At 41.7% G+C, this 26,770-nt stretch overlaps 1 protein-coding gene across 3 annotated transcripts in view; it reads right to left on the bottom strand.

Annotated features, from left to right (window-relative positions):
- Positions 1 to 171: 171 nt before the first annotated feature.
- The window catches only part of crppa (CDP-L-ribitol pyrophosphorylase A), a 189,207-nt gene continuing 162,608 nt past the window's right edge, over positions 172 to 26,770 (bottom strand). The window contains exon 9 of one of the 3 annotated variants that reach the window (XM_078428894.1): positions 172 to 661. In XM_078428894.1, coding sequence (XP_078285020.1) covers positions 557 to 661 — 105 coding nt within the window. In that variant the 3' untranslated portion in view covers positions 172 to 556. The remainder of the gene's footprint in view (positions 662 to 26,770) is intronic. The other 2 variants (XM_078428877.1, XM_078428886.1) reach the window with 2 other exon arrangements.

Here is a 26,770-nt window from a genome sequence, read left to right as displayed (position 1 = left end):
AGAGCAAACTTTCTTGTCTGTTTTGATACTGATGTGCAAAGAAACAATGAACAAGAAATCAATGGAATAATAAACTATTACTAATAAGAGAATAATTAATCATTATTGTTTTGTTAATTAATCATAATTAATAATTGTTATTACAACCAATAGCAGTAATATTAATATTGTTAATTAATTATAGTTATTATTAAGACATTATTAATGAGAAACAATGTTGAGATCACATGAGCTCAAGAGGTAGAATAGCTTAATACGTCAAAATAAGCAAATATTAGGAAAGGATTGACAGTATCATAACTGATTCTTAGATTGAGCACCAGTAATGATTATTTAAGATTTATTTAAGAACAATCTAAGAAATTACAATTAAGTCGATCCTTTTTTGTTGATTTTCGTAATTTTCACACTGATTTCAATCTGTAGTTCTGTATTTCCTGGTCATCTGTTGATAAACCATGAGGGAGGATATCTGCAGCTTTACATTGTCATCATCAGAGGGCAGTATGTTCCTTCAGATGTCACAACATCCGTGACTTTAAGTTAATGACTGCTTTCATACCACAAAGAGCTGTCCAATTAGTGCAGGGCTTCGTTGTTTTATCAATGATTCGATGATTGAGGCTCCTTGCTTCACGGATTCGTGAAGTTTGTCCATGCTCTACAAAAAAAAATTAAGATTGTTAACAAATCATTGGCATTAAAAAAGAGTTGCAAAGAATTTGAACTCTGAGGTAAATAATTCCCTTTCAGCAACTGAACAAATGTACATGTAAATGTACATTTTGTTGATCTTGTTCCCAACAGTGATATTTTAAATAACATTTCACCTGCGATCCCTGCCCCTTTTGCTTTTCCAACACATTCAACAAACTTACTCATACTCCATTAATTATAATCGCATACTTTATTAATTATAATCAGTGTGCCAACCATCAATGCAGACCGATACCCTTACTTTGATCATCTCGGTTATTATTCCTTTCACAAATTAATTACATGGCACTTTAGCCTATATTTGACATTACTCATACCTCGATTTCAGTTGCTTTCCGTTTGCCTTGTTCTCCAATGTCACTATCAAATTTATTTATCCCTGATTTCTGTAGTGCCCCGAAGTAATACCGGAAGAAGACTTTTCATTCAAGCGACTGATTCTTTTCTATGAATGACAGGTTGCAATTGAGGCAGTAATCAAAGGACTACAACCCAAAGGGAACACCACAGTGCCAAGATATTTCCAAGACCAAAAAACACAATGAGGATGTCCTCGAAGGTCCCCTTGAAATAACAACATCATCAATAAAATTCCTGTTCACCAACTGCTCAGTATGACCCCTTAAACATGAAGGAGTCAATGGCTTTGTGGATTCCATGGGATATAGACAGGGACCCAGCACCTTTAATTTTACCTTAACAATGTGCATTTATTATAAATTTGCGGTATAGACAATAGACAATAGGTGCAGGAGTAGGCCATTCGGCCCTTCGAGCCAGCACGACCATTCAATGTGATCATGGCTGATCATTCTCAATCTGTACCCCGTTCCTGCCTTCTCCCCATTCCCCCTGACTCTGCTATCCTTACGAGCTCTATCCAGCTCTTTTACAAAGTACTGTATAAATCAAAACTGCTATTCATGCAGTTTGCAAACATCGACCATCAGATTACAATATTGTCAGCCGTATCCACGACGTACTCGAGCACCCGCGGTGACCTGTGTTCACAGAAAGTCTGCAGAGTCCCCATGAACGTGGCATGCTCCCTCTCCAGGGACACACGGGCTTGATACCTAGAAACTTGTGATTCTATGACAAGCGCACTGGGAGGTCCACACAGACTGGAGTTCACCATATTCCAAGCTACCCAAACACTGCCTGCCTCACCAAGAGCAGACATTGGATCCTGCAGATGACTCATTCGCAATCTCAGAACTCAGAGACCTGCAGTGGAAGCAAACAGGGGAATATCTAAAAAGAACCAGGCAGCCCAAACATCTTTCCTGCAGTAACCACCATCCGAATGGTAGTGTGGAGCTGATTTCAATAACAATAATATCACCATTATCAAACAGATGGAAGGTAAATCTGCTGAGGCAGATGGATAGTTGAGAGAATTGTTCCCACCATAAATGCTCAACAACTTGTTAAAGCATATATTTTAATGAGTGGATTGGAATTTAGTATTTGTAAAAAAAGTTCTGGTCCCTTCATTACAGGAAGGATGTAGAGGCTTTGGAAAGGGTACAAAAGATGTTTACCAGTAAAATTCAAAGAACAGATTTTGGTTAAGTTGCATTTATTTAAAACCTTGCACTTACAATGCTAAACAAAAATCCTTCCCTGCTGTGTTTGAAATTTTAATCCAAATGTTACATATTTGTTCACTCCACCTCAGACCCAACACCATCGGTATCGTGGACTGATCTTATACCTGTCTAATGTTTACTGGATGGTTCTAAAATCATAATCATAATCATACTTTATTAGCCAAGTATGTTTTGCAACTTACGAGGAATTTGTTTTACCACAGTCATACCAATTAAAAGCAACAGAACACACAAAATTCATTTCAACATAAACATCCACCACAGTGACTCCTCCACATTCCTCACTGTGATGGAAGGCGAAAACAAATTCAATCTTTTCCCTTCTTTGTCCTCCCACGGTCGGGTGCCTCGAGCCTTCCGTTTACGGGATGATGTTGACTCCCGTAGCCGGCGGTCAGGCCCTTTGTTTCGGGGCGATAAGGCTCCTGAATCGGGGGGAGGGTGGAATCTCAGCTAGTACGTGATTCAATTGGAAAAGTTTAAAGTCTGGTGATAATTCTGATACAGTGCTTGTATTATGGATCTAAGGAATGGAACCAAAGTGACCCAGTTTTCCTGTTATCTAACCTTTGAATAACAATGATTTAAATAATTATGGGTTAATGTTTTATGATTAATCGTTCTTTCGAAGTTTCTCAGAACTTGATTTACTGAGGATTGCATGGTATCTCTTACTTTCATTGAATCTAAACATGTCACCTCTCCACAAAAGTGTGGGTATTGAAATGCCATTGTGCAATTTAAAATTAAAAAAATAACCTCAGCAACACAAGGTTTACGTTAAACAAATGTTCAGAATGTGTTTCCAATCCTCTATCCACGTTGGATTGCTTGGTATAGGAAATGAGATCAAAATATTAAATTTGCCATAATAAAATACCCAAAGAGACAGATTGGATAGTTATATGAACCGGAATATTTGATTTTGCTCCTGATTGTTGAAAGATTATATTTTCCAGACATTGGTCATGATATCAGGTATCATTTAGATGACTTATCCTTTCAGATATTATAATCCTTGCAATTGTTCCTTATGTCATTAATAATGAATCAACTTAAATTATAAATCAACTCAAAGTAAATCACTCACTATATTTTGAAAAAGCTTCCAACTATTGGTTCTCAAAAATGTCAAAACTTTTCATCTTAAATTTTACTAAAAAATATATATACCGTGGATCTGGCTTTCCTTTAGCCCCAGTTATTGATGTTCAAGTTATTTATCATTGGTAGAGTGGCTATTGCTTTGGTGTAACTTCTAGATTGCTCCATGAAAGAAAATCCATGTTACAATGTGTAATAAATGTTTTTGCCGTGTATAGTGCAATTATTTAGATACAAGATCAATTTGCTTGGGAAAGCAATTTTTTTGGAACACAGCTTAATAACTGAGTCTCTAAATTAAAACTTGATGTAAGTGTCACCCACACTTCAGTTGAGAATAGATTTGCATCAGGGTCGGAAGGTTGCACAGAATGAATGCAGGTGACATCTTTCAGAGGAGGTGTTAAAGAGAGGTCTTGAGTGGGTCTCTTCTCCCATGCAGAAGTGTTATCATGCCCTTGTCAACATGCTTCCCATATGCCTAAAAGAGAGGCTAAGCAATACAAGAAGTCATAAGGACAAACATGCAGCACGTGTTCAAAGTTGCTGCTGGAACATATGAGAATGAAACAATGGGTACTTGACTAGGACAGGAGCTCCTAGGCAAAGGCAAACAGCCCTCTGGAATGCTCCGTGAAAGAGTGACCCTCAACAGTATAGTTGCGGAAGAACATGGTGCCGTAAGCAACAATGGATTCCCCTCTCAAATATTGGGGAAATTGGTAACTCAGTGTATACTTTTGTTGGATAGGGACCTCAGGTACTTCATTGCTCCCCCTGGCGGTCTACATCTGCTGTCACTATATATGTCCTCATCGGTGCCCCATACACATCTTGTCATTAGATGTTTCAAATGCACTCTAGCAGTTCTCATTCACACTGCATACTTAAGGAACGTGGTGCATCAATAGACCTAGCAATTGCACCATTTTTCACTGTGATCCATTGGACATTGTATCTACATGAAAACCACTTCTCCACAACTCTGACCAATTTGCTGTGTACGTCTAGGCATGGTCCCATCTCTGGCCTTGAATCTGTTCCTTATCACAGAGCTGCTGGTGGGATCTTGCTGTCCACTGATTGAATGCCATTTTTCTTACAAATCCAGAATACCATACTTCAGAAGTACTTAGTCTGTGATAAGTGCTCTAAAGTGTCCCAAAATGCTTTGTAAACAAAATACTTTATTTTATTTATAGTTCGCAAAATGTTGCACCTATTGCTTCCTGAGAGAGACAGTGCTGGGTGGTGGGGGTCCCGGACCTCATTTTCAGGCATTTTTCATAATCATTTTCTTGATTAGTAGGGGTGTGAGAGGCTATGGGGAGAAGAGAGGAGGATGGGGTTAGGAGGGAGAGATAGATCAGCCATGATTGAATGGTGGAATAGACTTGATGTGCCAAATGGCCTAATTCTGCTCCTATCACATGATCTTATGATCAAAATACTCACTTGGACTGCAACGTTCTCGGCAGTCACACCTTCCTTCACACCAGTACCATGGAATCCATCCTCAGAAAGACCAGCGTAATAAAATGATCCTCGGATTGATTGGCTGAAGCCTGCCATCAGTCATGGCCATGAAAGGTCACTGAGAGTTATGGCCCATAATTGACAAATCCAGAACTCTTCAACAAAACTGCAAATATCCTTGGGAACTGACGAGAATGTAAGCAATGTAAAGATCAATTTACTTGGGAAAGTTGATGCAAGCAAAATGATTCCATGAATCAGTGGCTGAGGAAGGTGGACGTTATACTACATGACCTAGCTTAGGCCTGGGCAGCAGACACAACAGCTGTGCTGTTTCAAGTAGTTAAAATCTGGCTGTGCCCCTGCAGATATCTGCACATTCCCAAGCTTTGGCTTTTGTGAATCTGCATCCAGCTTTCTGGAATTAAGTCAGTGTTAATACTGTGCAGATTCCACAGAGAGGAAACCAAATTCCACCTGTGTGGATATCTCAGTAGCTTGGTTTGGAAAACTCTAAAACCTATACTGATGGATTGCCAGAAAATGTCTGATAAAAGCCATTGTAAATTCACTCAATTTTGTACACTGTCTTGATGCACTCAAGCCTTTCAAAAGCCATCAACAGATTTATTTGCACATTCTGTCCCACAGCGAAGCAGTTACATTTTTCTGCATAAAGACCAACGTTTACAGCTGTTTGCTCTAACTAACATTTTGCATGCCCCTTCAATTATTTTAAAATAGACATTCAAAAATTTTGAATTAAAAAAAATCCCCGCAGTGACAGTTTAATGTTGACAATGAAGATTGATATGAGCCATGCTTTCTCAAGGCATATGTCTCTTCTCAGCACCCCTACCACCCCCCTAGGCTCCCCTCCACCCTCTCTCTCCTTGTCCATCTCCACTCAGTACTGTCCCAGCCACTATGCTCCACTGGCTGGTTATTATGACTGTTCTTGGTGTGCGAGACAATTGTAAATATTAATATGTAAAAAACACTTCTCAGCTCCATTCTCCGAACAAACTGGGTAAGAATCTGAATTTATGAAGTGTAAAAGCTATGTTGCTGTGTATTAGCCCATATATCCACCCCAGCAAAGCAGCATCTGTTGGATGGTTACAGGAAAACGTAAACTACATTTTAAAATTTAAAACATCATTGAAGTACCAACATGACCGATGCATTTTAGTGAGAATCGGAATTCTTCACAACTCCATGCAGGGTAATAATGGGGGGGGGAAAAGTTAATTTCATGAATAGGGATTTTCAGACAGAAAACTCTGCTATATTTGTTGACCTCTGCAGCCAAGTTCCATTTGACTTCTGACCCTAAGCTGACACTAAAAACTGGTATGTATTCCCGGTGGATACCGTTCCACCTTTGGAGCATGAATTCATAAAATTACTCTTAAAAGTTTATTTAATGATTTCTGCGCCATCAATCATTGCTTAAAAGCCCGAGCAGTCAGGTTATTTTTAAATAAACAGAGATTGGTTCAAACTAGGTTTCATTTAATTCCACTTTTTAATAAAGTCCCAGGAGGCCAATAATGCGGGTGTTGTAATTTAATAGCTGTTCCATCTGTCCATCACCTCTCCAGAAATGGCAGCAGCAACTGATTTACTTAGTGCAGGAAACATGTATCACTTCTAAGTTTTCACATAAATATTTGACCCACGTACGCCTTTGCCTTCTCATGAAAAGATTCTAAGTGCATATTGGAGAAAGGAGAATACCAATATCTCCAGTTCAAATGATACTTGGAATAGTGTCCAGCTGAACATATCCTCAAAATGCTCGGACCTGTGGAACATTATTTTATGAATTTTGGTACCACTATTAAAACTACATTTGCAAAATTGACAGAAAGGTTTTTTGTAAAACCAAATGTTTCTGTTATTTTCTAACTAATGTAACAGGCGGAGCTTGCCAGTGGATCTCTGCATCCTCGAAAATTAATTCCAGTCCAATTATTCATCAAATGATATAATGTCCCATTTGTTCAAGTGGGCAGAAAGATTTAACACGATGCCCGGCTACCAGAACCTGCATTCGATGCTGCATTTAAATGCTGTTTAAAAGCCAAATGGAGATTTATGTGTAACTTAGCAGTTCAGCTCTTGAGTAGTTTTTTGACCTCAGAACATTGGCTGACTTTAAGACCTAGATTTTCCTGCACGATGCTGCTTAAAAAGGGTGCTAAACTGCAGCGTCCCTATCACAGCTCTGTCGGGTCTAGTGTGGCACCTCCCTGTCTGCTTTGTGTATTAAATACTGATGGGGGTAGGGATCACGTGCTGAATTACTGACCAGTTTGCATTCCCACCATCCCTAGTTCCTGGGAGTGATAGGTAGGGGTTGATGGTGGCCTTCTATCACAGCGCTGGGAAAACCCTTGAATCCTGGTAGAAAGACATCACTTGGCACTCAGTTTAACCTTAACATTGCTTCAGTGTGTTCAAAGTGCTTTTCTACATATTTAGTCTTATCTAACATTGCCTCATCATTATACGCATGCCATGGATATTAATGTATCAGATCAATCTTAAAAAGTCATATTTCAGGAATTGTACCTGAACGTTGCACTAACAATTACTCAATTTCAGTTTCCTTTCACAACCCCCACCTGCCCCCAGTCCTTTAGCCAGGAAATGACCATATCCCCCAACTGCATCATCGTAAATTTACAAGCAGCAAATTGGAAAATATGAGTGCGGTCATACTGTCAAATCAGATTGTAATCCGGCAACAGCGGCCATTTGTCCCAGAACCAGATAAGGAGGGGAAACAACAAGGGGGTGTCACCGAGCTTGGGATGCATCTTGATCCACTGAGAAATTTAACTACAAAACATCTTTTATCAGCATTATGGAATTAAACGGTGTTTATACTAAAATTTAACACACTAGCAACTATATTCAGGCTGGAAGTACAATTCAGCACACCTAGGGCAGATTCCTTTTATTCACAAAATGCTGGAGTAACTCAGCAGGTCAGGCAGCATCTCGGGAGAGAAGGAATGGGTGACGTTTCGGGTTGAGACCCTTCTTCAGACTGCATTGGTGCAGCACCCTCTACTCAGACCCTTCTTCAGATTCCTTCTCTCCTGAGATGCTGCCTGACCTGCTGAGTTACTCCAGCATTTTGTGAAATAAATACCTTTGATTTGTACCAGCATCTGCAGTTATTTTCTTACACGCCCAGGGCAGATATCCTTTTCACCCCTCTCTTCAGAACATTGAAGAGCAATATGGACCAATGATGGGTTCTCTTGGGACAAGAAGATTTTATTACCACAACTCCAGTCTTGAAAGCCTTAAAAGGCAGATTAACTTTTTACATTTATCCCTGTATTCCCCCATCATCCCGCACTAGACTGCCACCCTGCATTATCACTGCCTCCCCATATCCAACCCATTCCCCTGACCCTTTCCCCGAAATCCACCCATTTCATTCCTGACTCTAGAATTTCCATCATCCTGCAGATTCTTCCAGTCCCAATCCTGATTCCCCTGAACACAATATCCATTCTGCCTGTCCTGATCGTGATCCCAATCCCACTCCATGTTATCTATATACTAAAACTCTTGTTTGTTTGTTCCTGAACTACAGCCAAAACAGTACATGATAGCGCGACAATTTTAGGCCCACCTGACTCACCGTTGTCCCTTTGGTACTAATGGAAGAAGTTTCATTGAAATCGGTGTTATATTTTTAAAGTTATTCACATTTTAAAGTTTAAATCTATCTCCAAGGGAGGGAGGGGGGAGGGAGTTGGAGGGAGAGAGTGGAGGGATGGAGGTGGGAGGAGCGATAAGGGGGGTTGAGGGGGATGTTGGGGGGAGGGGAGGGGAGGGGAAGGGAGGGGGAGGGGAGGGAGGGAGGGGGAGGGAGATGGGGGGTGGGGGGTAAATGGGAGGGGGGAGTAGAGGGTGCTGCACCAATGCAGGAGAGGTTTGGGCCCAACAGGTCCACTTGGTCTAGTCTTTTCTAATTCTGACCTCACTCCCCATCCACACCAGCAATTATGCTGGTCCCAATTCCAACGCAGACTTTCCCCGTTTGCGATTTGCTTGTCCCTACCCCTTCCACTCTTGCCCCAGGTCATATCCCAATATCTTCTCCTCCCCCAAACTCATAAATGACTCTCAGTCTGAAGGGTCTCGACCGGACACATCACCTAATCCTTTTCTCCAGAGATGTTGCCTGTCCCCGGTGAGTTACTCCAGCATTTTGTGTCTATCCTCATAAATGCCAGTTCCACATTCCTGAACATTAATGCTCCCTGAATCAAATATGGTTTTGATTCACGAAGCCATGCTAACTTTACTTGATTATCATGATTATTTTCCATGGTGTCTTTTAATAGCTTCCAAAACTTTCCTAATTACAGACATTAAGCTTAATTAAGCAAAAGAAAAAATGGCTGGATTAATTTAGCAAGTCAAGAAATTGTTGATTTTTCTGATGAAACTGCATCAGGACTAAGAGCATCAAGGGGGGGGGGGGGGGGGAGCCACGATGCAGAAGTGAGGGGTGGAACTGAGCAAGAGAAAAGTAGGTAACAGCTTGTTTTCAAAGTTACTGATTTCCATTCCACTCAAATGAGCAAGTTCTACATTTGCAGATAATCACTTTACTTGGGACACAGCAATGTCATGAAAATGAAAAAGTAGTCATGTTTAGTATTTGTTGCATATCCTTTGCATGCAGTAACTGCTTGAAGTCTGCGATTCATGGACATTACCAGTTGCTGGGCGTCCTCTCTGGTGATGCTCTGAGAGGCCTGTATTGCATCCATCTTTTAGCTTATGCTTGTTTTGGGGGCTAGTCCCCTTCAGTTTTCTCTTCAGCATATATAAGACATGCTCAATTGGGTTCAGATCGGGTGATTGACTTGGCCACTTAGGAATTGACCATTTTTTAGCTTTGAAAAACTCCTTTGTTGCTTTAGCAGTATGTTTGGGATCATTGTCTTGCTGTAGAATGAACCTCCAGCCAATGATTTTTGAGGCATTTGTTTGAACTTGAGCAGATAGGATGTGTCTATACACTTCAGAATTCATTATGCTACTACCATCAGCAGTTGTATCATCAATGAAGAGAAGTGAGCCAGTGCCTTCATCAGCTATACCTGCCCAAGCCATAACACCCCCACCACCATGTTTCACAGATTAGGTGGTATGCTTTGGATCTTGGGCAGTTCCTTTTCTCCTCCATACTTTCCTCTTGCCATCATGCTGATATAAGTTAATCTTCGTCTCATCTGTCCACAAGACCTTTTTTCCAGAGCTGTGGATTCTCTTTTAAGTAGTTCTTGGCAAACTGTAACCTGGCCATCCTATTTTTCTGGCTAACCAGTGGTTTGCATCTTGCAGTGTAGCCTCTGTATTTCTGTTCATGAAGTCTTCTGCTGACAGTGGTCATTGACAAATCCACACCTGACTCCTGAAGAGTGTTTCTGATCCGTCGGACAGGTGTTTGGGGATCTTTCTTTACTATAGAGAGAATTCTTCTGTCATCAGCTGTGGAGGTCTTCCTTGGCCTGCCAGTCCTTTTGCGATTAGTAAGTTCAACGATGCTCTCTTTCTTCTTAATGATGTTCCAAACAGTTGATTTTGGTAAGCCTAAGGTTTGGCTGATGTCTAACAGTTTTATTCTTGTTTCTCAGTCTCATAATGGCTTCTTTGACTTTCAATGGCACAACTTTGGTCCTCATGTTGATAAACAGCAATAAAAGTTTCCAAATGTGATGGAAAGACTGGAGGAAAGACTGGGTGCTGAGAGCTCTCTTATAACCTGCATTAAGGAGGCATTTAAACACACCTGAGCAATTACAAACACTTGTGGAGCCATGAGTCCCAAACATTATGGTGCCCTGAAATGGGGGGACTATGTATAAACACAGCTGTAATTTCTACATGGTGAAACCAAAATGTATAAAAATGGCCTTTATTAAAATCTGACAATGTGCACATTAACCACATGTGATTTTTTCTATTACAAATCTCAAATTGTGGAGTACAGAGGCAAATAAATAAATGATGGGTCTTTGTCCCAAACATTATGGAGGGCACTGTAATGGATCTGTAGGTTGAGCAGCACAAGCCAAAACTTTTGAATCATAAAAGAGCCAATTGGGTGTGCAATGTATGGATAAACTGAATTATATCCTTAGTCTGTGATTATTTTATGACTGGTAGGGAAAGCAGTTGTGATATTGGAGTAGACTTTCATCTTCAGCGGTTATGGAGTGATTATCTGCAAATTATGGAGTGATTATCTGCAAATGTAGAACTTGCTCATTTGAGTGGAATGGAAATCAGTAACTTTGAAAACAAGCTGTTATGGAGGGCACAAACATTATGGAGGGCACTGTTTATTCATTGCCAAGTGTAGTCTGATGAAGTTTCTCTAACCAGCTTTATCCTGCAGACTGGTGTTTTATTTTCTAAGGTATTTTGAAATAGGACAATTATTATTTTTAATCACCAGTTTAGTGTAATTTACCATTATCATGTGTACAGTGCACCTCATGCTTCCGATGCAAGCTATCCAGTCAAAGAAAATACTATACATGAATACAATCAATCCATCCACAGTGCACTGATAACAGATGAAGGGCAAAATGTAACATTGAAATAGCATAAGGTCTGATTAGTTTAAAGGTCTCCTGTGAGGTAGATGTGAGATCAGGACCACACTCCAGCTGATGAGAGGACCGTTCAGTTACCTGATAACAGCTGGGATGAAACTGTCCATGAATCTGAAGATATGCATTTTCATACTTTTATACCTCGCGCCTGATGGGAAAGGGGAGAAGAGGGGGTGACCGAGGTGAGGCTGATCCTTGATTATGCTGGTGTCCTTGCCGAGTCAGCATGAAGTGAAGATGGAGTCAATAGAAGGGAGGGAGGATGGTTTGTGTGAAGGTCTGCGCTGCGTCCACAACCCCCTGCATTTTCTTGTGGTCTTGGATGGAGCAATTCCCAAACCAGGCTGTGATGCATCCCAATAAAATGCTTTCAATGACACATCTGTAGCAGTGGTGAGGGTTGTTGGGGACATACCAAACTTCCTCAGCCTCCCAAAGGAGTAGTGGCATTGGTGTGGTTTCTTGGCCACCTCTTTAATGTGGCTGGTCCAGGACAAATTGCTGGTGATATTTGTTCCTAGCAATTTGAAGCTTCCGACCATCTCTAGTTCGGGGGAGTTGTGTACTGCTTCGCTTCCCAAAGTCAATCGCAATCTTCTTTGTCTTGCTGACATTGAGGGAGAGGTTGTATATTCCTTCCTAAAATTACTACTCAGACACCTATTCCTCGGGTCTGGGTTTCAACCTTATTTTTAGCACCTCTCCTTTTTCACAATAACGGTAGTGACAAAATGCTCCAAAACCAAGTCGGAAGCAGGTAAAGATTTTGTCCGTGATATTCACTCTGCTGGCAGCCTGGGTTTTTCATCTACACTTCACAACCAATGGGCTCATATCATATTACAAATGGCAATTCTGATGACAAATATGTGTTCTACAGCAGAAGCAAACAAAATCTATTGACTGTATATAAATTAGTAAACCTGATAATACCACGAAAACCAACACTTAAGTGTGAGCTTAAAGTTTCCACAATTTGCTGGGTATTAGTCCGATAACAATGATGTAGGCTTTAAAGTGTTTACAGGCAGCACAGTGGTGCAACTAGTAGCACTGCTGCCTCACAGCGCCAGAGAACCAGGTTCATTTCTGACCTCTGGTATTGTCTGTCTGGAGTTTGTACATTTTCCTCGTGACTGCGGGGTTTCCTGCCGCATCCCAAAGATGTGCAAGTTTATAAGTTAATTGGCCCTCTTTTGGGAAAGAAACTGGGATAACTTAGAACGAGTGTGACTGGGTGATCGATGCTTGAGCCCAAGGGTCTGTTTTCATGTTGTATTTCTAAACTTCTGGAGCTGTACGAATGAACACACCAGTGACTGGTTGCATCATGGCCTGGTTTGGCAACTTGAACGTCCAGGATGAAGGGAGATTACAAAAATTGGTGAATACTGCCCAGTTCACCACAGGTACTGACATCCCCACCACTGAAGGGATCTCGAGCAGGCGCTTTTGCAAACTGGCAGCCAGCATCATCATGGATCCACATCAACCTGGCCACGCCATCATTTCACTCCTGCGGTTCAGGCAGCATCTCTGGAGAAAAGGAATATGTAATGTTTCGAGTCTCGACCCGAATCATCACCTTTTCCTTTTCTTCAGAGATGCTGCCCGACTCGTTGAGTTGCTCCAACCTTTCGTGTCTGTCTTTTCGGAATGGCAGGCAGTGACTAGTGGGGTACCGCAAGGCTCAGTGCTGGGTCCCCAGTTATTTACAGTGTATATTAATGATTTGGACGAGGGAATTGAATGCAACATCTCTACGTTTGCGGATGACACGAAGCTGGGTGGCAGTGTTAGCTGCGAGGAGGATGCTAGGAGGCTGCAGAGTGACTTGGATAGATTAGGCGAGTGGGCAAATGCATGGCAGATGCAATATAATGTGGATAAATGTGAGGTTATCCACTTTGGCGGCAAGAACAGGAAAGCAGAGTATTACCTGAATGGTGACCGATTGGGAGAAGGGGAGATGCAACGTGACCTGGGTGTCATGGTGCACCAGTCATTGAAAGCAAGCATGCAGGTGCAGCAGGCAGTGAAGAAAGCGAATGGTATGTTGGCATTCATAGTAAGAGGATTTGAGTTTAGGAGCAGGGAGGTTCTGTTGCAGTTGTACAGGGCCTTGGTGAGACCGCACCTGGAGTATTGTGTGCAGTTTTGGTCTCCTAACCTGAGGAAAGACGTTCTTGCCTTAGAGGGAGTACAGAGAAGGTTCACCAGATTGATCCCTGGGATGGCGGGACTTACATATGAGGAAAGACTGGATAGACTGGGCTTGTACTCGCTGGAATTTAGAAAACTATGGGGGGATCTTATAGAAACATATAAAATTCTTAAGGGGGAGAGGCTAGATGCGGGAAGATTGTTCCCGATGTTGGGGGAGTCCAGAACCAGGGGTCACAGCTTAAGGATAAGGGGGAAGTCTTTTAGGACCGAGATGAGAAAACATTTCTTCACACAGAGAGTGGTGAGTCTGTGGAATTCTCTGCCACAGAAGGTAGTTGAGGCCAGTTCATTGGCTATATTTAAGAGAGAGTTAGATGTGTCCCTTTTTGCTAAAGGGATCAGGGGGGTATGGAGAGAAGGCAGGTACAGGCTACTGAGCTGGATGATCAGCCATGATCATATTGAATGGCGGTGCAGGCTCGAAGGGCCGAATGGCCTACTCCTGCACCTATTTTCTATGTTTCTATGTTTCTATGTCTTCGGTATAAACCAGCATCTGCAATACCTCGCTACACCTTTACTGTCATCTTGGAAGCGAGGATTGCAATTCCCACTGCTCCGTGGCTATCAACTGCCATACAAACTCCCTGGGGAAATAAAATAATAAAAAAATTACTGCAGCCATTTTTTTAGCCAAACTTTTTAACCAGATGAAGAAAATGAGGGAGTGTGTGGGCAGCAGAGACAAAGGAGAAATGAAGTGGGAAGAATCGGCAGAGTGCCTGAAAACATTTGACATCAAACTAATACCCAGCAAATTGAAGAGACTCTTAATCCCACCAGTTTCAGCTGGTTTCACAGGAGTGCAAGAAGTGAAAGCTGGTGTTGTAATACATGTGCCACCTATTTCCTGTCTCAATTTTCAATTGAAAGCATTCTCTGAACGCATTCCCAGATCCATTGATCCCAACCTTTGTTGAACCTTATAACTTTTCTCAACACTAATCCTGGAAAACAAAGCCCTCAGAAACCATGGATCAATGGTTGCTTATATTATACGGGAGGAATGTTACATTCTATGGAGATCTAAAGGTGAAACTTATGAAACAACTATAACAAATTCAAAACAGCTGTGAGACAAAAAGAGATTTGTTACAAACTGCGACAACGCGTCCTTTTTTAAAAAAGCATGGCTCTACTCTTTACAATGTGACAGTGTGATTATTTGTAGACAAAAGCTGATCATTGTCTCAAAACTCTCCAAGTCACCCTGCACAATGCTCAGACTGAGTCTGGGATGTTTTTAGAGAAAATGGAGGCCAACATATAGGTTTCTATGCAGTTCCAAGTGAAGCTCACAGAGAAATCCTCAGTAGCACACAACCTCCAATTTATTTCAATTGAAGCCCTGCAGAATTCTTTTGGATCTGCTGCCTTACAATTTGTTTTCTGTTTCAATATTTACAGCAATATCAGTCTCAGCATTTAAAATTGTAATTCTTCTTTTATGGAAAACAATGAATCATTTGTTGGAATACCTGAACAGCACTGAAGGTGACATGAACCGAAGGTACATCCAATCTATTAAACAGTTTAAATAATTTTCAGCTAGACACAAAATGCTGGAGTAACTCAGTGGGTCAGGCAGCATCTCAGGAGTGAAGGAAAGGGTGACGTTTCGGGTCGAGACCCTTCTTCAGACTGATGTCAGGGGAGGGGGGGGGACAAAGATAGGATGTAGTTGGAGACAGGAAGACAGAACTGGGAAGGGGGAGGGGAAAGAGAGGGACAGAGGAACTATCTGAAGCTGGAGAAATCAACGTTCATACTGCCCAAGCGAAATATGAGATGCTGTTCCTCCAATTTGCGGTGGGCCTCACTACGACAATGGAAGAGGCCCATGACAGAAAGGTCAGACTGGGAGTGGGAGGGGGAGTTGAAGTGCTGAGCCACCGGGGTGATCAGGATGGTTAAGGCGGACTGAGCAAAGGTGTTGAGCGAAACGATCGCCGAGCCTGCGTTTGGTCACCTGTTCCTTTTCTCCAGAGATGCTGCCTGACCCACTGAGTTACTCCAAACTATTGAAGGGTGATTACTTCATAAGGAAGACAATTTTATCTAGTTCTACCATCCATCTTTACTTCTAACATGGCAGTATCTTTAGAGGAAATTCTGTTGCTATTTTGGGCTTTTTAGTGCATTGATATCTTACCTTATTCAAGGGGCTGGTGGGGAGATAGCACCTGATAAGGTCAGTAAAAGGCTTAACTGTGGGAATAAGCTTGAATGTCTCAATTCACTGCCAACATCTCATATTGGAAAATGCCTCAGGGCCTGCTGTTTGGATTATCAGGGATCTGGTGCTTCAATGCTTTGTATTTCCTACTGGGGGAAAAAAATCTTATCTCTGAAGGCCAGACAAAGACTGAGAGAGCATGGATGATATTTGTTTGCAAATGAATTGCTTGGGGTTACAGACACATTTTTCTTCTTCATCTTCCAGGCTAATCCATTCATTAAAACACCTATTAGTTTGAAAAAAAAAAGATGATATGAAAACCTTCTATATTAGTGAAGGAGACTTAAGTCTCTTTCAGTGTTATGTTAGACCAGTGTCGAGTGACATGACTGCAACTCCTGCCAATCCTTTTGGTTTCTGCTTACATAGTCAGGCATATGTAAACTCTTCCACCAGTTCTGTAGTCTGCAAGATGATCATTTTCAGTTTTGATTTTAATAACAGTATTCATACCATTAACGTTAGCAACTTTCTTTTCCAAACTTTAATAGCAGAAAAACAACCTGTCATTTGGATAATGAAGCACATTACAGCCCCAGCCCGTCCCTTGATTAGCCTCTTAGATAAAGATGAAGTCCAACAAACACTTTACATTCTAAATAATGGCTGTGGTATTTCTCCAGAAAACGACTCTGAAACTAAATACCCCAATTTTAAGGAGCTGTCAATGTCTCAGCTCAGAATCATTCAGTTTCAATGTTATCACAATTAGCAAGTATATGTTTTCTTCAACTAATTGATGTGATCTCTAACACATATGATCACTTCATTGTTTTATTCACAAAATGCTGGAGTAACTCAGCAGGTCAGGCAGCATCTCGGGAGAGAAGGAATGGGTGACGTTTCGGGTCGAGACCCTTCTTCAGACTGATGTCGGGGGTGGGACAAAGGAAGGATATAGGTGGAGACAGGAAGATAGAGGGAGATCTGGGAAGGAGGAGGGGAAGGGAGGGACAGAGGAACTATCTGAAGTTGGAGAAGTCGACGTTCATACCACCGGGCCGCAAACTGCCCAGGCGAAATATGAGGTGCTGCTCCTCCAATTTCCGGCGGGCCTCACTATGGCACTGGAGGAGGCCCATGACAGAGAGGTCAGACTGGGAATGGGAGGGGGAGTTAAAGTGCTGGGCCACCGGGAGATCAGTTGCGTTAATGCGGACCGATCACTTCATTGTATTCATTGCATTATAATATTGAATCACTGTGACCACTCACTCCACTTTTAGCATTGGATTGATTAGTAGGACTAGATGTTACAATCCCTAAGGTTTGCACTACAATTGACTGGTGTTGTTCTTGGGGGTGACTACTAGGTAATGTTGCTACCATTCAGACACACATGTGGAACAGCATCCCTCTCCCCATCAGAACTGCCCCCTCCATCGACTCCTTTAAGTCCAGGCTCAAAACCTATTTCTACTCCCTAGCGTTTGAGGCTCATTGAGGAGGCGCTGTGAACTGTTTGCGTGCCTAATCAGATGTACAGCACTTTGGTCAACGTGGGTTGTTTTTAAATGTGCTATACAAATAAAATTGACTTGACTTGACACATCTTCAGTTGTGTACCTCACAATGTGTCAGAGGTTGTGGGGAGAAGGCGGGAGAATGGGGATCAGAGGAAGAGATAGATCAGCCATGATTGAAGGGCAGGGGAGACTTGATGTGTTGAATGGCCTAATTCTACTCCTGGAGGGAACGGACAGGTGACTCTTCCTCAGACCGGATCTCATATTGCTTTCACAGTTACCACAAACAGCATAGCTGAAACAAGGTCAAATTATTTATCAAATTCTAAATAGTGGTGACAGTGTTGTGCCTCGTAAATTCAATCCATGTAGAATTTAGAGTAATTCACATCACTAACGAAAAATACTGTCGAAATTGATGAGACTGAAGATAGAAACAAAATGCTGGAGTAACTCAGCGGGTCAGGCTGCATCTCTGGAGAAAAGGAATAGATTGAGACCCTTCTGCAGACCCGAAATGCCACCTATTCCTTTTCACCTGAGATGCTGCTTGACCTGCTGAGTTACTCCAGAATGTTTGGTCTATCATCGGTGTAAAACAGCTAAACCAGCAGTTCCTTCCCACACATTTTGAGGAGACTTAAAGTTTCTGTTGGAACACGGAATATAGTGAAAGATGAAGTAGAATAGTGTGCCAGAACTGCTTTGAGACAGAGTTTGCATTGTTGGAGAAAAATAGAATCGTAGAATTATATCGCACACCATTTGGCCCAAACTGTTCATACTGACCAGTGGGCAACCTTATGTATTAATCCCATCAACCTCGAGAGCATGCATGTCTCAATACACAACATAAGTCTAGATCGCAGGATGTAATGAGAACAATGATTCAAGAAACAATGAATAGTTTTAACATTTTAGCACCTGACCTGCAGATATCCAGCAACTAGTTTAGAAATCACACAGTTGCAATAACGTTTCTTTTACTCCCTCTCCATTGCGCTCACTCATCTCCTTCTATTTACAGGTATTTATTCACAAAATGCTGGAGTAACTCAGCAGGTCAGGCAGCATCTCAGAAGAGAAGGAATGGGTGACGTTTCGGGTCGAGACCCTTCTTCAGACTGATGTCAGGGGGGCGGGACAAAGGAAAGATATAAGTGGAGACAGAAAGACAGTGGGAGATCTGGGAAGGGGGAGGGGAAGAGAGGGACAGAGGAACTATCTAAAGTTGGAGAAGTCAATGTTCATACCACTGGGCTGCAAGCTGCCCAGGCGAAATATGAGGCGCTGTCCCTCCAATTTCCGGTGGGCCTCACTATGGCACTGGAGGAGGCCCATGACAGAAAGGTCAGACTGGGAATGGAGCATTTGCAATTGTCAATTCCTCATCACCTTCTCTCACTTGCATGTCATCTTCCCTCCACTCTCGTTTACTGCTTGCCTTCTAACATGCCCCAGTTCTTATAGAGGATTATAAATCCGAAACATTAACTCTCTCTCCACAGATGCTGCCTGACCTGCAGAATATTTCTACTACTCATTTTACATGGGCTGATTGTGACACTTTCTTGAACTCTGTTGATATTTCCCTGCCTCGGTTGCATACATGCTGTTCACGAGCCATGCTATTTACCCTGGCTGTTTGCAGTACAGGCATGCTTCACTATTATTTTGGTTTGTCCTGTTAATTTTTAGATTTGTTAACATATGTATATCCAAGAAAGAAAATGCACTAAAACCATCAAACATAATAAACCAGCACAATCACATTTCTAATACAGAAAATGCTGGAAATCCCCAGTAGATGAAAGTGTTAAAGGTTTGCTAACTCATATGTTTCATAAGATCATGTGAAAGGAGCAGAATTAGGCCATTTGGCCCATCAAGTCTACTCTGCCATTCAAACATCGCTGATCTATCCCTCCCTCCTAAACCCATTCTCATGCCCTCCCCATGAGTTATCCAGCATCTGGTAGAGTTGGAACTAGGAGATATATTGTAGATGAGAAAAGAAAACAATGCCAGATCTGTGAGATAAAAGATATTGCAATTGTCATAAATCTGAAATAAAATAACAATTGGTCAGCACAGTGGCGCAGCAGTAGAGTTGCTGCCTTGCAGCGCCAGAGACACTTGTTCGATCCTGACTATGAGTGCTGTCTGTGTGGAGTTTACACATTCTCCCTGTGACCATGTGGGTTTTCTCCAGGTGCTCCCGTTTCTTCCCACATTCCAAAGACGTGCAGGTTTGTAGGTTAATTGACTTCTGTAAATTGTCCCTTGAGTGTGGGATACAACTAGTGTACTGGGTGATTGATGGTCGGTGCGGACTCAGTAGGCCAAAGGACCTGTTTCCACGCTGTATCTCCAAACTAAACTGAAAAAACTAAACTAAACAATGCTGGAAATATTCAACAAGCCAGGTACAATCTCTGTTGAAAGAGGAGTGGTCAGTACTATTATGATCAAAAATATTAACACTATTTTCTCTCTCACAGCTTGACCTGCTGTGTATTTACAACTATTTCTTTTTTTAAGATTTACAACATCCACAGTTTGCTTTTTTTTCAATGAAGTACCTAGTCGAGCAAACAGCCCTGTTGCTGTTCATTTTGGTAAGACAAAGTCTTATATTTCTAAAATAAAATATGCACATTAAAAATCTAGTGAACGCAAATTGGCCACACAGTTGGTGGCCTTTCATTGGTAAAATGAACTTTCTTTGTAATGTCGATATGTGCAGTAGAATTAGAGCTGATTAGTTACTATAACCATTATGTAGTTTACTCAAATACCAAACACTTAAAAAGCTGTGTTTGACACATGTTCCACGTGTTACCTTTGAAACCAAACAGGATGGATCTGATGACTGTTCACTGGATAATGGAACAATCACCTGACACTTGGAGTTCCATACACAGGCTTAACGTCAAGACAGGAACAGGTTTTACCAGCACTGTTTTCTCTCGGCCACATTGATCTGAGTCTCCCTAAAGTTGCACAAAATTGCAGAGAGTTGTGGATGTAGCCCAGTCCATCACACAGACTAGACTCCCCATCATTGACTCCATTGACACTCACACTGCTTCAGGAAAGCAGCCAAAATGGTCAAGCACCTTTTTCACCAAGGTCCATCCCTCTGCCATTGGAAAGAAGATACTAAAGCTTGAAAGCTTGTACCAACAGATTCAGGAATAACATCTTCCCCACTGTAATCAGACTACTGAATGGTCCTCCCACCTCCAAGGTACCTGATCTTCCAACCTACCTCATTGCACACCTCTTGTCTGTAAGTGTAATGCTGTAATGCTTATCACTACATTCTGCACTCTGGTATTTTTTTTGTTTGCACTACCTGCTATACTTGTGTATGACCTGAATGTGGTATGATTTAACTGGATAGGCAAAGTTTATCCAAACTTTATCCAAACTTTATCAAAGTTTATCCAAAAAACTGGTAAGCAAAATTTCCCATTGAATCTCGGTACAATAATAAACCAATGCATTCTCACAAATCTCTTCTGCACTCCCTCTGTTGCTACCATATCCTGTAATGTGGCAACCAGAACTGGACACGATACACCATGTGCAGTCTAATTAATCATGATATCCCAAATCTGATACCAAACTATACTAACTACTGAGAAGGCAAGCATATCAACTGCCTTCCTTAACCTAACTACCTGTGTTGCCATTTTCAGGGAACTATGGACTTGCATCTCAAGTTTGCTCTGTACTTCATTGTTCCTAAGGTGTCTGCATTTGCTCTGTACGTCCAACCAGAATTTAACCTCCCCAAGGTAATTTTTTCACACTTGTCAGGATTAAATTTCAAATGACACTGTTCCACCTAACCTTCCAGTTGATCCAGGACCCGCTGAATGTTCAGAATGTTTCGTGCCATTTGCAAATTTCCTTATCAAACCGCAAATGTTCTCATCCAAGTCATGCATATATATTACAAAGAACAAATAACTGCCCCGATTCCTGTGGTACACCACTTACTTTGGGCTTCCAGTCTGAAAAATACCCATCCACCACTACTTTCTGTCTTGTATTGGCAAGTTTCCGAATTCTTGATTTTTTGTTTGGCCGCATTAAGAGTATTGCGTGCAGTATTGGTCCCCTATTCCAAGAATGATGAAGAGGCTTTGGTGAGGGTGCAGTAAATGTTCCCAGGAATGCTAAAAAAAACCCCACAAAGTGCTGGAGTAACTCAGTGGGTCAGGCAGCATCTCTGGAAAATATGGCTGTGACTTTTTTGCGATCAGGACCCTTCTTCAGATTGATTTTTGAGAAGGCTGAAACTGAGGTGGGGGCCACAACAGAGCTTGGCATTTGCACACTGACCTTTCTGTCCTTGGCCTCCTCCATTTCCGGAGTGAGGCCACATGAAAACAGCACCTCATCTTCTACTTACAACCAACTTACAGCCAACTGTCTGAACACTGAACTCTCCAATTTTAGGTAACTATCCTTTTCATCTCTGGCCTTCGTCCAATCATCTGCCGATCAAAAAAAAAACCCTCACCTGTATCCACCTATCACTTCCAAAGCTTTGTCCTGTCTTCATCTCCCTTTCAGGTTTCTCTCCTTCCCCCCATCCCCTCCACCAGAATTTGTCTTAAGAAGGCTTGTGACCTGAAACGTTATGTATCCATGTAAAAATAGAATAATTTGTGTGAAATTAAGATAATGGGAGGATTTATGAGAGGTTGAATTTGCAGATTTGTTCACAGAAGGAGCATTGAAGTTATCCGAATCAACGCAGCTGCGAATTACACTTAGATGTTAATAATAAATTTCAAAACAAGAAGAATTTTGTAAACAGTTGCGGATACTGTGGTTTTGATTTTAAATTTAATCGAGCTGATTGATAACTGATGCGTCAGTTTCCATGGCTGAGGCACCACTTTGGTTGCAACATCTCACGCTCATTTCCCTCACTGACTTGCGGGATCTCCCGGCGAAGTGTCCATAGTAGTTACATTCCACATGATCTTAAACAATATCGTCGTTCAACAGAATGTGGAGTAAGAGGATAAGCAGAAAATCACAATATATTTAGCACTGCGATATGATTTTTCCATGAATTTAAAAATTGGCAATGGCCATTCAGAAAATGATCTGCACGAAAGTGCAAGGGAAATAATATATCTAAAAGAATTTATATGACACAAAATCCATCCTTCGACTTTGATTATTTTTCTGAATGCATTTGTGTTTTCTCTGTTACTTCTTAGAAAAAGGGCCTGAATTCCTGAAAAACAGATGTGCATTTGAGCAGCCAGGCCGTGATAGTGCTGTGTTATCCATTAATTTATTCTTAAAACAGAAACATCAAGGAGGAAAATAAGGAACACAATCTGCACTTTTGTCATTCCTGGGAAATGCTGGCCCATGAGGGACAATAAATTGTTGTATAGCAACCTATGTAGAGGGAAGAAAACATTAATTTAATAACTTCAGCTGGCATGCTGTGACACAATTGTTTGCAGGTTTTTGCTTCCTCCAAAATACAGTATGATTGTTAAAGCAAAGTGACTTTATGCTTGCACATTCTCAGACAGGTGCAGCATGTGGAAAACAAGCCAACATTCAATCAATACCATTGTAACTAGCTGAGAAAGGCCAAACCCAACCTGTGTTTCAGTCAGATAGATTGGGTTCACAAGCAGTTGGTTTGAAAGTATTGCAATTGTGAAGTAAATTCTCAAATTTCCCCAAAATAATAACATTCAAAACAAATCAACTTTATTTTAGGATTTTAATTTGCTATGAATTAAGAAAAAAACAATCCTCCAAATGTAAGAATCAAAACAAAAATATTACAACCACCTAAGTAAAACATAATCTCAGGTCTGTACATGTCAGTTCATTTCAATCGCCAAAATATGGCGACTGAATTTTTGGATTGTGCAAAAGCATTTCACTGTGCTGTGCACACGTGACAAGAAAGAACCATTGAACCATTGATCTACTTGTTTCTTTATATTCAAATTAGGTTTTGTCATAGAATCGTACAGCATGGAAACAGTCACTTCCTGTCAAAGTTGGCATTGCCCAATTCCGAATCTTAGCTCGCGGGCATGCTCTTTCTTTATCCATAACTATTTTAAAGCTAATTACTCCCACCTCTATCTCTCCTGTAGCATATACTCTGGAACATTAAGCTGCCCGTCCTGTCCCTATCTTAGCTAGGTTTTCATAGCAGCTACAATATCCCAGTCGCACATACTTATCCATGCTCTAAGTTCATCAGCCTTATTCCTCAGTAGCACTTGCACTGGGAGTAATCCGGAGATCACTGTCCTGGGGGGGGGGGGGGGGGGGGGGGGGCTGCTTTTTAACCAAATGCATTTGTAACTTATCTACAGTATATTGGAAGTTCCAGGTTCCAAGGATTCCACTGTTTTTTCCTCTACGGTCCATATTCAGTTTGGCCAAACACAAAAAAATATGTTATCATTTCGAAGAACACAACTGAATTTCACATAGGATGTGTAAGAAGGAACTGCAGATGCTGGTTTAAACCGAAGATAGACACAAAAAGCTGGAGTAGCTCAGTGGACAGGCAACATCTCCGGAGAGAAGGAATGGGTGACGTTTTGATTCATGGTTATGAGCCAAGATGTTCACACCGAACGGTACAGCACAGGAACGGGCCACAATATTTGTGCTAAACATGATGCCAAGTTAAAGTAATCTCATCTGCCTGCACATGATCCATTTTCCTCCATTCCCTGCACTTCCATGAGCCTATCCAAACGCCTTTAAAACACCACTATCGTATCTGCCTCTACTACCAACCCTGGCAGTGCATTCCAGGCCCTCACCCACTCTCTGTGTAAAACAACTTGCACAGCACATCTCCATTACACTTTCCCCCTCTCACTTTATAGCCGTGCTCCCTAGTGTTGAAGATTTCCACCCTGGTAAAAAGGTTCTGAATGTCTATACCTCTCATAATTATAGATACATTTATAGATTATATAATTTCATAATTTAGATTATATAATTATATAACATTTGCTGAGGATTAGGAAGAGGTGAATGTTTATGATTTGAGTTTGGAGAGCTAGCTACCCCAACCACTCAAGAAATAATAAAGAAGCAGGCTTGGGAAATAGGAGCTGCTCATCACACACTGCGCTGGAACCATTCACGGGGATCCTTTGCACATCTTGCCCCTAGTTTTGATTTTTAGTTGCAGGAATCAAAATGCCCTTAAAATTGGGTGCGGAACTGATTGACTCAAATTTAAGATCAATCTATTCAGTAAACTGCACAGCTGAGGGTACACGGAAAACTTAAAGATAAACAGACATCATAAGTGTGCAATGTGGAAGCATGATCTATAATATATTTGTTGCCATACATCCGGTACAATGTAAATGAGAATTAATGTTAGCATGGGTGTGTTGGAAGTGTGAGTGCATGGTGTTAGTGTGTGTGTGCGTGCGTGCATATTCAAACAATGGGGATGCTTACACTGTATCCCTGATTATGTTGTACATAAAATAATTTAAATATGGACACTTTCTGGATCAATTATGCACTGGTGCCTCCATGTAACTTTAACTTGAGACTACATTGGAAACCAATAGAAACTTTCCAATTAGTTAAAGTCAGAGCTTGCCAAGAAGAAAAAGCCAAAGTCAGATCATTTAGTTTCCTCATTGAGAATAAGAGTAAGTGCTTTTCCTGAGGTGTCATCTGCTTCCTTACCAGCCTCTGAATATTCTGGCCAGAATGCGGGGTGAACAGCTTGTTAGTGAAATCTTGTTGTTTAAAAAAAAACACCAACTTTTTTTACAGCAGCAACCCACTGACCAAAATGTGTCAGGAGATGAAGCTGAGACCATGATCGGAAATGGATTTTGCAGAGCTGAGAATGCTGGTCTGTCTTGCCAAACATAATGGTCAGTCGAGTCAAAATAAGCCTTGCACTATAATCCAAAGTCAATTTACACTTTTAAATGGAGTACTTAAATTTCCAGTTCACACCAATCACTTATCCAAGTGAGCCTGAAAATCCGCTGACTCTTTCAAACTGCTCTCGATTATGGCAATGCCCTTTCAAGATCTTACCGAAGAGTGGCTCATGTCAAACTAAAGCTTTCACAATATCAGATTTTCTGCAGGTGCGCATACAGATGGTAAATACTTAATACTTCAGCATTTTTCGTCCCATGGGCAGGCCAACATTATTTTTTGGACCACTCAGCTTTTCCAACAAAAAAAATGATTTTCATGGAAGATTATTTTTGAATTAAATTTAGTTTAACAGTATTTAACATTTTACAAATTACCTGCCGCATTGAGCTGTGGGAAGAGCTGTATGTTAAAGCCAGACCGGTCAGTCTACAGTACTTGTTTTCTGTTCAAACAGTAAGGCTTATAATGGAGTTTAGAAGTCTTTCATAGGTCATAAGTGAAAGGAGCAGAATTAGGCCATTCGGCCCATCAAGTCTACTCTACCATTCTCTCCCTCCTAACCCCATTCTCCTGCCTTCTCCCCACTCCCCTTTCCTATGAACCATCTGGTTTATCGTGTCCTCGTTTCCTAAACCGCAGCTAGTTGGTGGGAGGCAGTGTTAGTTGGGTTGATTGAATGTGAGATGAAGTTTGGGGGATGTGGATGGTGAAGGGGGAGGGGATGGCAGCCGGCAGGGGGAAATGGGGGGGCGCAGTGGGGTGGGAACATTAAGTGGATCCAGCCAAATTAATTAGGAGGAGGGAGGATAAGGGGGGTTGAGGGGGGTGGAGTGGGGGGAAGGGGAGGGGGGGGGATGAGGGAGGGAAGGGAGAGGGAGGGAGGGGGAGGGGAAGAGGGAGGGGAGGGAGGGAGGGTGGTAGGGGGAAGGGGGTAGGGGGAAGGGGGGAAGGTGAGGGTGCTGCACGAATGCAGGTTTGGGCCCAACGGGTCCACTTGGTCTAGTATTACAATAAATACTCTTGGCTCTTAGCTATCAATGCATAGAAAGCATTTTATCAGGATGCATCACAGCTTGGTTTGGGAACTGCTCCATCCAAGATCGCAAGAAATTACAGCAAATTGTGGACCCAGACCATCACACAAACCAACCTCCCTTCTATTGATTCCATTTATACCTCATGCTGCCTCAACAAGGCCAGCAGCATTATCAAGGACGAGTCATTCCCTGGCCACTCCCTTCTCCCCCCTCTCCTATCAGGCAAAAGGTGTGAAAATGCACACCTCCAGATTCAGGGACAGTTTTTTCCCAGCTGTTATCAGGCAACTGA

The sequence above is a fragment of the Rhinoraja longicauda genome, chromosome 2 (assembly GCF_053455715.1).
Source record: "Rhinoraja longicauda isolate Sanriku21f chromosome 2, sRhiLon1.1, whole genome shotgun sequence".
NCBI lineage: Eukaryota > Metazoa > Chordata > Chondrichthyes > Rajiformes > Arhynchobatidae > Rhinoraja > Rhinoraja longicauda.
This window is presented reverse-complemented; position numbering and strand designations above follow the sequence as displayed.